We start from the raw sequence: 14,596 nt of genomic DNA on the forward strand, positions 1-14,596 counted from the left end.
CCAAATTCTTTGCCACTTATTTAAAGAGCCCAGTGTGTTGCTGAGTATAATGAACCTGGGTCCTGACCCCAGAGACTGAATTCAAATCCACCTTTAGTTGCCCATTTGAAACATGAGGCTCATAACAGCAATTATCCCACAGGATCAATAAAGCAATAAAAAACATACAGTAAGACATTTATTCTCAGTGTGTACCCATCCTAGGGATGCCTATTCTGCTAAATCTGCTGAAGAAAATTACCAATCCTTTGAAGTCTAACTCAAAAGCTACCTCCCAAATGCCTTCCCTGACCATCTCAGTCAGAAGCCATTTTGCCTTCCCCTAAAATCCTAACCGTGTTTACGCCACATTTAACACAGGCGGCATACTCTCTCCAAGTTACTGATGTACACAGCATTTTGTCTTTCCTCATAACCTCCCAAGAGTATGGAATATGCCAAATTCCTTTCTGTTTTGCTCATAGTTCGTGCTCAAATGACTTTTACATCACTTTTAAAAATAAATCATTTTAAACATACACCCAAATCAATGAATTAAAGCTAATTCCACAGAATTAGCTGGGTCTGGAAGAGACTGAGGCAAGGCCACAGCACAGATGGAGAATGAGACAGGGCTGCTCGTGCAGACTCGAGCCTCTCAAGGACAACATGTCACCTAAAGAAGTCACTAAGTCCTCATGGCCAAGCCTCCCAGATGGTTAATTTCCATCCTCACTCCCACCCCCACAAAAGGCCTTGATCAACACCTAGGCTGGGCTTAGAGCGCAGAGGAAAGGGAACAAGGGCCTGCCTCACCTGCCAAGGTGTGTCACTTGAGAATCTAAGGACCAGGATAATCTCGGGCCTTTCTAGTGTTCCCACCTGTGGTTAAGAAAGCTTTACTCTAATATCTTCATTGGTAGGTGTCCTCTTGTATTTCCAGATGCCATTTACTGCTTCTAAAGGGCTCAAAAACTGGGAAAATACACTGCCCTAAAAGCAAGGAAATATGACCTCAACTAATTTTTAAAAATACCATTAGCAATTATCAAAGTAGCAAATATTAATAAAAATAAAACCTAACATTGGTAGGGCTTTCAGGAAGTCAGTATACCGCTGGGCACAGTAAACGGATTCAATTTCTCTAAAGACAGTTTGACAATGGGAGGGCATGGCAATCTACTCCAGTATTCTTGCCTGGAGAATCCCCATGGACAGGGTCAATGGAGTCGCAAAGAGCCGGACACTACTGAGCAACTAAGCACAGCAAACGTTATTATAAAGTTGTTCATGCCCTTTGAACGAGTAATCTCACTTTTGGACATACACACTATGGAAGCAATTCGAAAAAGGAGGAAAGAATTTGTTCAAAGATGTATACAGATATGCCATTTACATTGCATAACACAGCCTGCACTTCAAACACCCAGCAAAGGAGGCTCAGCTGAGTAATCTAGGGTAGAGCAGTATGATAGCCGAATGTCACATTTACTGAAAACATGAAGCAGGTTTCACCATCTGATAAAGAAAAATGTACCTTAAAAGGAATGTCCACGGAGAAACAGAAACAAAATCTTCACATATAAATCTACAAATCCTTATTTCCAATTCTGAAATTCCAAACCCAAAGTCTTCAAGATAGATAGCATCAATACTCACTTGGAAGTAAAACAGGACCTGAACTGACATGAAGCTACTTATGGTCTCTATTTGTCCCAATTACTCTCAACAACCATACATTTTTTGGAAAAACATCTATTAGATTACAGGGTGCTGCCTCAGACTCCCAGAGGGGGAGGAGTGTATTTAAAAAAAAAAAAAAACACATGTGTATGAACCTGGTTTTTTTTTTAATCCAAAAAATTCTGACCCCAAAACACATATGGCCCCCAGAGTTCCAGATAAGGGATTGTGGCTCTGTATTAATGACATCAGTTGTAAATTTAAATAGAGAGTTCAGGTTTGGTATTCCTTGACTTTGTTGAAAAAAGTGTTTGAAAGGAGTGCATTCTCTCAGGAAGATTCCTCATAGTGCTATATCTGCAGGAGTGTATGAAAAGACAAACCATATCCCTCTCCAAATAATTACAATTCCAAACCAATCAAACTGAACTCATCATAATTTCTTTTTGCTTGGATTCCAGAAGATTTCGCATTTCTGGAAAAGGGTCAGTCTTCTGTTCTACTGAGCATCACTTACAGACACAAGTTTGTTCAAAGAAATGATAAACACATTTTATAAAGAACACTGAGCTAAAATTTAAGTCAGTTAAAAGCATTACTTACAAGCTTCTAGTTTAAATGATCATTTAATATGTAACCATTTTTCCCAAGTTTTTTTTTCTGATGGCAACACATGTGTCTTTGAGACTTTTTTTCTGGTGGCCAGCAACAAAATGTGGGGAAATACTCTATTTGCCTTCGCCCCCATAAAAGCAGCCTGTGTACCATATATACGAAAGAACCACCAAACAAGGGGATTTTAGACTAGTAGTTATATAATATTCTGGATAAAATTATGCACATAAACACAAAAATTCATCTATTATCTCTTCTGACCCTCCTCGAGTCCCTCTACAACCCCCGCCCCTCCCAAAAACGAGATACATTAATAAGAATTCCATGGGCCATATCTGTGTGGGGCTCAGGTGTGATTAACACTAGTCTTAGCAACTGTCCATCTGACATTACATATCTCCATTTTGATCCAAAACAAAACGTGGTCAAATAATGTTGCTGTTGTTTAGTCACTCAGCCGTGTCTGACTCCTTGCGATCCCACGGACTATAGCCCGCCAGGCTCCTCTGTCCATGGGATTTTCCAGGCAAGAAAAACGGGAGTGGACTGCCATTTCCTTGATGTGATTTGAAATCAGTTCTCTGGGACTTATCTGGTGGTCTAGTGGTTAAGACTCTGAGCTTCCAATGCAGGGGGCATGGGTTTGATCCCTGGTCAGGGAACTAAGATACCCCAGGCTGCAGGGCGTGGCCAAAAAAAAAAAAAACCTTTCCTCCTAATCTGTTCATATATGATTAACAAAAGATTTTCATTATAAAAATAAAATCAGTTCCATTTATCAGTTCTAGACTATTTCATAATTAACATTTTTCTCTTGAGAAGAGACAAAACCTAACAATTACAATGAAAACTCCATTTATCTATCACTTATTCCTGTAAAACCACTTAATATTAGGGCAAGTTTACTATTACAGTCATTAAAGTTAATACTCTAATGTTAATAGTTATTTTTAATATTAATATTTTTACTATTGTAAAAGCAACACTTGTTCAACAAAGCAAAACTAAAAGCTACAAATAAAACAGAAAGAAACCTAAAAACCTGGCAGCGGGAGATAACTTTGGAGATGGGGAATTGTTGCCAAAGTTCAAGCATTACACTACTATAGAACAACAACGCAACTTTCTGCCCCTATCTGCGCTAAAACATCAATTAACTTTGTGGAATGCCATTGTTTAAACAACCATTGACAAATGTGAATCCTTTGAGATGCTGCCATTTGAAAGTGGAACGTAAACTCAAAACTAATAAAAAGGATAATTAAACACGATGAAAAGGTTTTCACTATTAAAACTAGTCACCAGACTAACCCACCTGACTCTGGCATTAATACCTATCTAGCCAGAAATGTCAATAAATACATCTTTTAATGAGTAGTGGTTTTCTACTCTCATGAAACGTATTTCAGAACTGGGTTTTGGATTGAGTCTAAGTTGGTCACAAGACTAAATAAATTTTTTACTTTCTGAACACATGCAGAGCGCTGTTGATGCAATTTACTCCTCAGCCAAAAAAAATGGGTAACAGCTGAACCACAGATCAATGCGCCTTTCCCTGAGTTTTATACACTAATTTAACCGCTGACCTTTCATTTGGATTTAACTAATGATAGAAAAGCATGCCTTGAGCTCAATTCAAAACTCCAGTTACTGATTCTCAAGTTGGGGGGATGTAGGAGGAAGGCAGGCTGGTTTCCCCTTACTAATAAGAGCAGATCTAAGAGGCACACTTAGTTTTGAAAAGCATATTCACTATTATAACTTTGTCTTTAAAAACAAACAAAAAAGAATCCTAGGAAATTCCCTGGCAGTCCAGTGGTTAGGACTGGGCACTTTCACAGAGCTGGCCCAGGAACTAAGATCCTGCATGCCTCGAGGTGCAACTAAAAAAAAAAAGAAAAAAGAATCCTAATTATAATAATGCCAGTAAATGTAATGTGACAAAATCTTAGCAAAAGAAAAACACAGAGAATGGCTTTATCTTCTGGGTATTAGGGAATCTCAAAAATTAAATTACCCTTGGAGGGGTGTATCAAAATTTTCAAGGGGTATGAGAAGAATTTTACGTTTGGGAACAAAAGGGTTATAAACACTGCTTCAGTCCATGTACATTATTTCAAATATTTATTTCATGTGTTTCCCCATAATTAAAAGTTAGTGAAATGCAATAGCCAAGAAATGGAAACAGTCTATCAATAAACATCCACTGACAGATAAATGCATAAAGGAGCTGTGGTGCATATACATACTGGAGGACACTGGACTTCCCTGGGGGCCCAGCGGCCAAGACTCTGAGCTCCCAGCGCAGGGGGCCCAGGTTCGATCCCTGGTCAGGGAGCTAGATCCCACATGCTATAACTAAGACCCAGAGCAGCCAAATAAATAAGTAAAATTAAAACAAATAAAAAGAATGAAATAATGCCACCTGCAGCACCACGGACACAGCTAGAGACTGTCATACGAAGAGACGTAAGTCAGAACGAGAAAGTCAAATACCATGCGATATCACTCATACGTGGAATCTGAACTAGGACACAAATGAACCTATCTATGCTAAAGCTCCAATACTCTGGTCACCTGATGTGAAGGTCTGACTCATTAGAAAAGACCCTGACGCCAGGAAAGGCTGAAGGCAGGAGAAGGGGACGACAGATGATGAGACGCCTGACGGCATCACCAACTCAATGGACATGAGTTTGAGCAGGCTCCAGCAGACAGTGAAGGGCAGGGAGGTCTGGCGTGCTGCAGTCCATGGGGTCGCAAAGAGTTGGACACGACTGAGCGACTGATCAGCAACAACATGAAACAGAAACACGGACATAAAGAACAGACGGCTGGTTGTCAAGGGTGGGGGGGGCGGGGCTGAAGGAGCGATGGAATGAAAGGTTGAGGTTAGCAGATGTACGCCTTTATATACAGAATGAATAAACAACAAAGTCCTATGCAACATAGCAAACTATATTCAATATCCTATGAGAAACCATGAAAAAGAATACTTTATATAAATATATAAAGGAATCACTTTGTTATACAGCAGTAATTAACACAACATTGTAAATCAACTATACTTCAATTTTTCAAAAAATTAGTGAAATGAAAAAAAGACTTCCAACTTGGAATAAGGCAAGCCACCTCCTCAGTTCCCTAGTTTTAGTGCCTACAGGCAAGGTGGGATCTAGGCATTTTGCTGTTAATGAAGATGGCTTAGCTAAGAAGGTTTGCTCACACACATGTGGCACAGAGATGACTAACAGCACTGCTCTCCTCCATTGACCCAGTCCTGGGTGGTGCTGCTACCCAGTTCCCAGGAGGGCTGGACTTGCTCCTTCTAAAACACTGCCAATAAAAACAGCCACAGTTCCTGCCTGGGTGGAAACAGGCTAGGTGGGTGCTCAGAGCTGGGGTGAGCCAATTGTCGGAGCAGTGTCTGGGGTTTAGCTTGTTTTTGTTAAGGTTTATTTATTTCACTTCAAAATGAGACCAGATCTCTAGCTGGGTTATGCTAACTCTAAATGGGATGGACTGGACGACTTCACAGGATTTCTGGTAGCCTGGATAGGAAACACTACACAGGTCCTAGAGAAGATTTAGGTAAATACACAGAAAATAGTTTCAAGGGGATAAAAGGCCAAGACTCCACATCTCGAGACAACTTTAACAGAGGGACAGATTTTTGTCCAGCTAAAAAGATGCTCTTACATTCAACTTAATGAATGTAAATACTGATATCACGTGGCCCAACCTTAAACTGTGCAAGCTGCGACTTTATTATCTATAGATGAGGTAACAACACACTACAAGGCCAAATAAAATCAAGTAATGTATATGAAAACCCTTCCTTTATGGTCTACACAAATTATCACTTGAACAAATATGGGTTATCTTAAACAGAATGCTAGATTAGGATGGGTTGGAATTAGGTTGTCTGTCTTCCACTCTAAGCTGAATTCATAATTCGTTTGAATTCATGCTACCCCCAAAACATTCCACGTGCATCAAAAACATAACAACAGTTGTAAAAAAAAAAAAAAAGCATTTTTTATTCCACAGCTGTGATCAAAGAAATAAAATAGCCAGGCCATTTCATCAGAATCTTATAAGGACCAACAACCACACTAAAGAGAGGAAGTGGAACACACACAGAGGCAAAGAAGCAAGGCAGACTGGGGAAAGCGCAAGGCCTCCTCTAAGCTGGAGCGTAAAGTGCAAAAAGGGAGTGTCTTCCTTCCCTGGAGGTCCAGCGGTTAGGACTCAGCGCTCCCACTGCAGGGGGTCTAAGACCTAAGATCCCACATGCTGTGCAAGAAGGGAGAGCGGTGAGAAGCAAGGTTACAGAGTCAGGCAAGGGCCAGTGCTCAAACAACTCTGGTTTTCCCAGAATTAATGGGTATCACTGATGGCTTTTAAACAGAAAAATGATATGGTCTAATGTTCTAGAAAAATCACTCATGTGTCTAAACTGAGGACCAGCAGACCCGTTAATAGGTTTTGACAGTAACTGAGGCCAAAAGTTAATAAACGCACAAATTAATGCACGGCACTAAAGGATAAGATGGGGATTGACTTACGAGGCATTAAGGAGGTAAACACAAAAGGACCTTGTCTGATTTAACAAAATAGGAAAGAGAAGAAATAAGAAATTAAGATGGATACTAGGTGTTTGACGTGAGCAACCAGAAGTGTGATACACTAAGAGAATTCAGAAGGAAGGCTGCATCTGCCCACAGGTGACCTGATGTTTTTGATGGTAGGTGAAAACGCTATGTGGGGTAGCTAAAAAATGAGTTCGTTTTAGTTGAGTATGGCATACTTGGGGCTTCCTGGTGGCTCAGTGGTAAAGAATCCACCTGCCAAGGCAAGAGACTTGGGGTTCGATCCCTGGGTCAGGAAGATCCCCTGGAGAAGGAAATGGCAACTCACTCCCGTTTTCTTGCCTGGGAAAGCCCATGGACAGAGAGCCTAGCAGGCTGCAGTCCACGGGGCTACAAAATAGTTGATCACAACTTAGCAATTAAACAACAATATACCTGTGCATCCAAAAGGAATTTTCCAGAAATAGGTAACATGGGTCCCGAACACAAAGAAATTTGGAAATAACAATCCCAAGATAGTGGTTTGAGCCACAGGGCATACGAGACACCCAGGGGAGGTAGGAAAAGTGAAGCAGGCACAGAGCCTGGGACCAAGTCTCAAGGAACTGCAACACAGATGCAATAAGAACCATATAAAATGATACAACAAACCACATCAAGAGTAGAGGATACAACTCCTTACAAAAGACACCTCAAAATCTCTCCCGAAATAATCCCTACACTATTTCTGGTTGAGTTGGTTCTTTTGGCAGTTAATTCTACTGATAAAAATCCCATGATAAAACACCACAGGAATACTCATATTGTTGTACTTAAGCAGAATTCATTTTACACTTTTCATGTTTTACACTTTTATGCTAAGGGCTTTATTTTGGTGGAAAAACCTGTCTGCATAACTAACCATTTCTGTGTTATAGGAAAGTTTCTAAATTCAGAAACATTCTGGAAATGGAGTATGAAATGCTCATACCATGCTCATTTCTTTCCAAAATTCTGAACTATTTTTGTGGTCTAACAACTTATTTTAACAGGCAGTTTAGATTAATTCATGGAATATAAAGTTGAATGTTTTAAGATGGAAAAGAATGAAGCAAATTCAAGCCTCATAACATCTGCCGTAAGAGAGTTTTCTTGGCTTTTCAACCTCTCTTTGAATGCAAATAAGAGTCAGTCATTTTCCTTACAGTGAAAGATGTGTACAGTACGGGACCATGAATCAGATCATTTGTTCACTGTAACCATCTTAACAAAGCACCACTACTAAAAAACTTTCCTGTAACACAGAAATGGTTAAGCAGACAGGCTTTTCTGCCAAAAACAAAGTCCTTAGCATAAAAGCCAGACATGGAAGTTCAGTTCTGAACTACAGCCAAAACCTCCTGTAAGTTCAGGTGGAGCACGCAACTGCAGTATGTATTTAAATATCAGCGTAATATCAGTACGTAAATGCAAAAACTTAAAAAAAATAAATAAACCTTTAGGAAAAACTGACTGACTTAAAAATGTCAGAGGTGCCAGTAAGAGTATGTTGAGGACTTCCCTGGTGGCACAGTGGATTAAAACCTGCCTGCCAATGCAGGGCACACACGTGTGATCCCTTGTCCAGGAAGATTCCACTTGCCGCAGAACAACTAAGCCCGATCGCCACAACTACTGAGCCCGCGCTTTAGAGCCACACCTGAAGAACCCGTGTGCTGCAACTCCTGAAGCCCGTGAGCCCTGGAGCCTGTGCTCTGTAGCAAGAGAAGCCACCACAGTGAGAAGACCTCGCACCACAACACAGTAGCCCCCGCTTGCCGCAACTAGAAAAGAGCCTGCGCCAGAGCTGCACCGAAGCAACAGAGACCCGTGGCAGTCAGAAACAAATACATGAATAAAGACCAAAACAAAAAAAGGCTATGTTGAGAGGTGTTGCAAGATGCATCCATCCCTCAATGCTACTAAAAATCCTACTTTGTGATTATGACTATCTAAAGAGCAATCTCCTTCCATGCGGGAAAGGTAGAGTTGTATTAAAGATGATAACCAAAGACCTTTTTGATAGCCCATTTTCCTTTAAAACTACTGAGTTTTTTTAATACCTTGATTTGTACTTGGAATATCCAAAAGAAGATGATAATGTGCAGCGTTTCCCAAACTTTTTTAACCACAAGCCTCTACGTTAAAGAAAGGCTATTAAAGAACACATTCTCGGAATTACTGGAAATAGTAGGGGTCTTTTTGACTCAGCCTCTGGACCAGAGTGACATAATTTCTTCAAAAGAATATGATTAGTGACCTTAAATACTGATTCTGAAAACATACTTGTTTTAAATAGATGTTTCTAAATATCAACATACCACTAAAGTATTTTTTCTTTTTCCAGGAAGAAAGCAGATAAGTAAACTAGACTAATACACTAGTAAGATCCCAGAGAGTGTTCTTTTAGAGCACTAAAAGAATCTTAGAATCTTTTTCAGTTTCATGAAAAAACTAAAAATAGGTTTTCCAATAATTATACTTTCTAAATTGTAAGTTGTAATTTCTACGGGAAAACAATGTTCCAGTTAACTGTAGTTATCTGTTTTAGTTTTCCCAAAAGTGTCTGATTTCCCCCCACCTGGGCAAGAAGCAGGCACATATGAACAGATAAATCTTAGATGAAGAGAGACAAGATGAAGAGACTCAAGCTCAACTTGCTCCCTCTGATGGACCTTTCTAACACAGCAGTAAGTGCAAGGCATATCTCTGAATGCCATGTCATCAGCAGCCAGGATAACGTGATGGGGCTGTGATGCACTCCACTGGAGTTCAGCTTTCTTCCCCTTTCCAAAGTCTTAATTTCACAAAATGAGATCTACTGCCACAGGGAAAGAGGCCATCAAATGTTTTTCCCAGCCTCCACCATTCATGGGAATTTCCTTAGACTTTCACCCTCTTAATCTCCCCAAGCCTGTGTCGTGGTATATTGCAAAGAGAAATATTCTATTTACTTTTGTATCCCACAGCAGATCAAAAGCTCCTTGGGGACAGTTGACCTTGTCTCTCTCAATTACCTCCTTCTATGCCCAGCACAGAGGGTGTCAAATACTGAGTAAACATTTGTAGAATGAATGAGAAGTAACATTAAGATGTGTAAACTCACTTATATCTTAGTGTGAATGAATTTCTCCATGCCCGTTTCTGAGAAATTATGGGAGGATCATCAGTGGCGCAGAAAGAGATAAGAGAGCCTTGAAGAGCAGAAGTAAAGCCTGAGGAAGTCTCCTCTTCACTTAACATCTGGAAATACTGTCCTGATATGGATCAGTCTAAAGGAGTCTGGTTCTTCAAAGGAAGCTCCAGACTCTGGCTTGAATGCCGTAAGAAATTACCTTGCTTTCCAATGAACATGTCCCTATACTTCAAAAATCTTTTTTTTTTTTTTAAATTTTGGCTGCACCACTCAGCTTGCAGGATCTCAGTTCCCCAATCAGGGATTGAACTTGGAGCCACCGCAGTGAAAGCACTGAATCCTAATCACCAGATCACCAGAGAACTCCCAAAAATCTATTTCAATGAGACATTAACAACTGGCAATTGCTTACTGACAGCCAAGTGAGATCGAAAAACAGAGATTCTGATCTTTCAGACTTCTTTTCTAACTCCAGAATTCCTATATAGTTATCAATTTCTAAAGCTTGAATTAATCAAACATAAAGAACGATGCATTACCAGAATGTTATCCAACCCGTGTAATATGATCAGTCATTAAAAACCTAGCTTCTGGAGTCAGATAAACCTGAGGTTGAACCCTGGTGTCCACTGCTTACTTAATCTCCATAAGCCTGAGTTTCCACATCTGAAAAGAAAGATTAAATAAAGTCTATCTCATGCAGTCACACTAAGGTTTAAAATAGGAAAACATGGAACGTGCTTAGCCCTGGGCCTGGCACATGGGAGGTTCTCAAGCATTGATGGTTATGAACCATCGTTTGGAAACCTAGGTTCCCATTCCACCACCACCTCCCTGTGTACCTGTGAGCTTATAACTATGAAGAAGCTAATGAGCACGTGGAGACAGAATGAACTGACCTCTAATGGTGAAATTATCAATCATGAACAAGGTAATAGAAAATGGACCAAAACTTTGAAAAATTAAGTCTTAAATAATTCCAGATATGTTTTACGCTGTACCTGAAGCTAGCGCACATTTGATCACAGATGACTCAGCATTAGAATATCAAAATAAAAAACCTGAAGAGTCAAACTTCAAAGCAAGCATTCTCAAACCCTTCAGTGCCTGTTGTTGATACAGACTTTATATGAAACACCTGTACGTATGTGTGTGAGGGAGAGCGCATGAGCAGAGGGAGATGGCGATGGCTGGGGGAAGAAGGGAGGGATGAGGGAAGCAAGAGAGACACAAAATGAGGGACAAGACAGAGAAAGGGAAGAAGGGAGGGAGAGACAGAAAGTGGGGAGAGAGAGAAAGAAAGAGAAAGGAGGGAGAGCTCGCAGAAGGGAGGGAAAAAAGGAGGGAAAGACAGAAAGCGGCTGGGGGGGGGGGGGGTGGGCGCCAGGAATCTAAACACTAGTTGGCTTAAAGGCTATCCAGTCTCCATTTTTTCACCAATGAGGTGACCTCAGACCTTAAAGTTTATCTGCTGTACATGTTTCACGCATCAACCAAGTACAAGTACAGGCCGTTGTGCCATCTCGCTGGGGTGTTACACGGGGCCACTACAAGGGCACGGGCCCCTCTGCAGGAATTAGATAAACAGAACCCAGAGCACAGGCTGGTTCTCAGTCAGCACTGATCCTGAGCTGTGCACCTCTGTGCAAGGGCACAACCAACCACGTATGGCAGTCAGGCAGACCAAGTCTTCACTATTTAGCGTGCACACCTGCATACCTGTTTGTGCAGTACACACCCACACACACAAACAAGACTGAAAAGCCATCAAGGCTGAGTAAATGAAAATATTCATCAAAACTGAAAATACAGAGTTTCAAAAAGTTGAAGAGAACGGGTCCCTGTGGCCTCCCTACCCTTCAGCTACCCAGAATCGGGCTATCGCTGTCACTGGGAATCTTTGGGACCGAAGAGAGAGAGGCTTCGAGATCGCAAAACTCTTGATTCCTGATGAAGCTACGGTCTCTCCAGCAACTGCTTGCTCGCTCACTCGCTCGCTCTCCAGAAAAAAGAGTTAGGAAGGAGAAAAAAGTAAGACTTTCCACAAACCACAATGGATCTACTCACCTGAGTTTGCAAAGCTTGTGGTGGACAAATGAGTATTTTGTTTTGGTGTTCTGACTGCAATAAAAGTGTAATCCCAGGCAAGAATTTACTAAATGCTGAAAGAACTAGTCTTAAAATGTGGACTCTGAATTCTGCTTCAGTGCCCTTTTCTCTCCCAGATGCTGGCTACTCATAGAGAAAATACACCAAGTTATTTTTGTTTACTACTGCATATGCATCTATCCTGCCAAGCAAGTACATGATATTATATTTTGAACACTTTTGTACCTAGCTCTGTGACCTGAAGAACACAACAGCTTTAAAAGCTATTTAAGGAACAGAAATTCCAGGTTAAATACGGTACCTGATTCACACGTGCAAAGAGACAATGTACAAGAATACGCATAGCAGCACTGTCTATGGTAATTTTGAAAGTAACCTAAATGTTTATTAAAGAAAGAATGCGTATAAAGTATAATATATTCATACAATGGAAAACTAGGCATTAAAATGTAAAGAATTTAAGCTACCAGCTCATACTAAGAAGTTATGGGGATAAACTGCAAACACAATGCAAAATAGAAGAAAAGCTGCAGAACAACGGTATAATACTCTTTAATATCAGTCTTTAAAACTCCCAACATTACCTCTCCTTTAGAATTTGTTATAACAGACTAGCTTATTTTTTCTTTTGTATGCACACTAAAGAGATAAGAAAAACACACTAAAAATAATTGAAAATTAAAGTTAAAAAAAAAAGGGACCATATGTCACTGTTGTTTAGTCACTAAGTCATGTTCGACTCCTGTGGACTGTAGCCCACCAGGCTTCTCTGCCCATAGGATTTCCCAGGCAAGAATACTGGAGTGGGTTGCCATTTCCTTCTCCAGCGGATCCTCTGAACCCAGGGATGGAACCCGGGTCTCCTGCATTGGCATGCGGGTTCTTTACCACTGAGCCACCTGGGAAGCCCTCGTTAACCACAGGGAGTTGCCCAAATGGCAAGGAGGGAGCATGTTTTAGTAATGAAAATCACTTGGCCCTTTAAATAAGATATGTTTCATCACCATTCTGGACTCATTAAAACACTTTATTTCAACAAGCTTCACTTTCCTCGCCTCAAAGGGGTTGATAACGCCTACCTCACAGGATGACATGAAATAATGCATGTAAAAGAGTTCTACAGAAGGTCTTGGACTTGGTAGATCAGGTAATAATCATTTACAGGGAAAAAAATGTTGAGTCTGCACCTTTTTCATCTAATTTGGTATAAAATGACAAAGAACACAACAGGAAAGGGCAACCCTTCACCTTCCTCTTCCCAGTCCCTGATCTGGCTGCCTCCTATGCTTTCTATATTTAGCAGAGTGACACCCCCTTCCCCCACCCAAAAAAAAAAAAAAACCCAGCACGAAACCGTGTTTCCTTCAGGGCTCCTTTCAGAACTCCCGAGTCCTTGCAATACAGATCTTTCATCTCGCCAACTCCGCCTCCCCCCAACACACACAGTCCTCTGCAGCGCTGGGGGCAGAAGAACAAAAACCCAACCGTCACGGTCACGAAAGAGATTGTAAAAATAACGGAGCGGAGTAACTAACTGGCTTTGGAAGGGTCTGTTTGTTTTCAAAAATTAAGAGAAAGTCTACCAGAGACTCAGCCTCTATCCTGCAGAAAGGGGAAGCAGGAAGATCTAGGCAAATAAGTTTTGTGACTTGTATCCAAATACAGTCCCTACATCTGGATTCAACACAAAGAGAGGCGCACGGAGGCCCCGGGAGCCGCAGGGCTACTTTTGCAATTGGACAAACCCACCCCTCACACCCTTCACAGAGGGACCCTCAGGGGCGCATCAGGCGGCGCAGAAGCTCGCTCCACACGCGGGATGCATCCCGCGCCCATCCCCCGGCGTGGCCGCGGCGGGCGCTGTGCCTCACCTGTCTTGAAGACCATCTTGCCATCGTCCTTGGACCCGAAGGTCTTCAGCATGGACACGAAGAGTACCCCGCAGGCGTTCTGGATGCCGAACACCGACCCGTTGCACCACATGGCTGCTAGCATCACCAGCCAACCCCAGCCGCCCTCAGGGGGCTCAAGGGGCTCGGCGCCCACCGACCCACCCAGCTCTACTTCCACCTTCTCGGCCGCCGCCGCCTCCGGGCCGTCTAAGGGTCCCGCGCCGGGCAGCGGAGCGGCCCCCGGAGGCGCGGAGCCGAGCGGCTGCGCCTCGCTTGTCCCCCGCGCGGCGGCGGGCTCCTCCTGGGAGGGCACCATGGCCCGGGGCGGCCCCCTCGGGCGCCGAGGAGCGCGAGTTCCCGGCGGGCTCGCGGAGGAGCCGCCGAGTTGGGCGGGCGGGCTAGCGAGGCCGAGGCGAAAGCGGCGGAGCCCACCGTAGGCGGGCGGCAGCCGGCTTACGCGCGAACCTCTGGGTCCACAGCCCAGCACCCGGACTCAGCAGGAGGCCGGACCGCCAGCTCTTAAAGACGCCCCCCCCGCCCCACCCCCTGGGGGCGTGGTCGGAGGCAGGACC

The 14,596-nt window shown here is 42.5% G+C and overlaps 1 protein-coding gene across 1 annotated transcript in view; it reads right to left on the reverse strand.

The window, feature by feature from the left end:
• SLC16A10 (solute carrier family 16 member 10) overlaps positions 1-14,340 on the reverse strand; it is a 110,780-nt gene extending 96,440 nt beyond the window's left edge. Inside the window, exon 1 of the mRNA XM_052645772.1 lies at positions 14,004-14,340. Within this exon, the coding sequence (XP_052501732.1) occupies positions 14,004-14,340 (337 nt within the window). The remainder of the gene's footprint in view (positions 1-14,003) is intronic.
• Positions 14,341-14,596: the final 256 nt, after the last annotated feature.

This window comes from Budorcas taxicolor, chromosome 9, assembly GCF_023091745.1.
Source record: "Budorcas taxicolor isolate Tak-1 chromosome 9, Takin1.1, whole genome shotgun sequence".
In the NCBI taxonomy this organism is placed as follows: Eukaryota; Metazoa; Chordata; class Mammalia; order Artiodactyla; family Bovidae; genus Budorcas; species Budorcas taxicolor.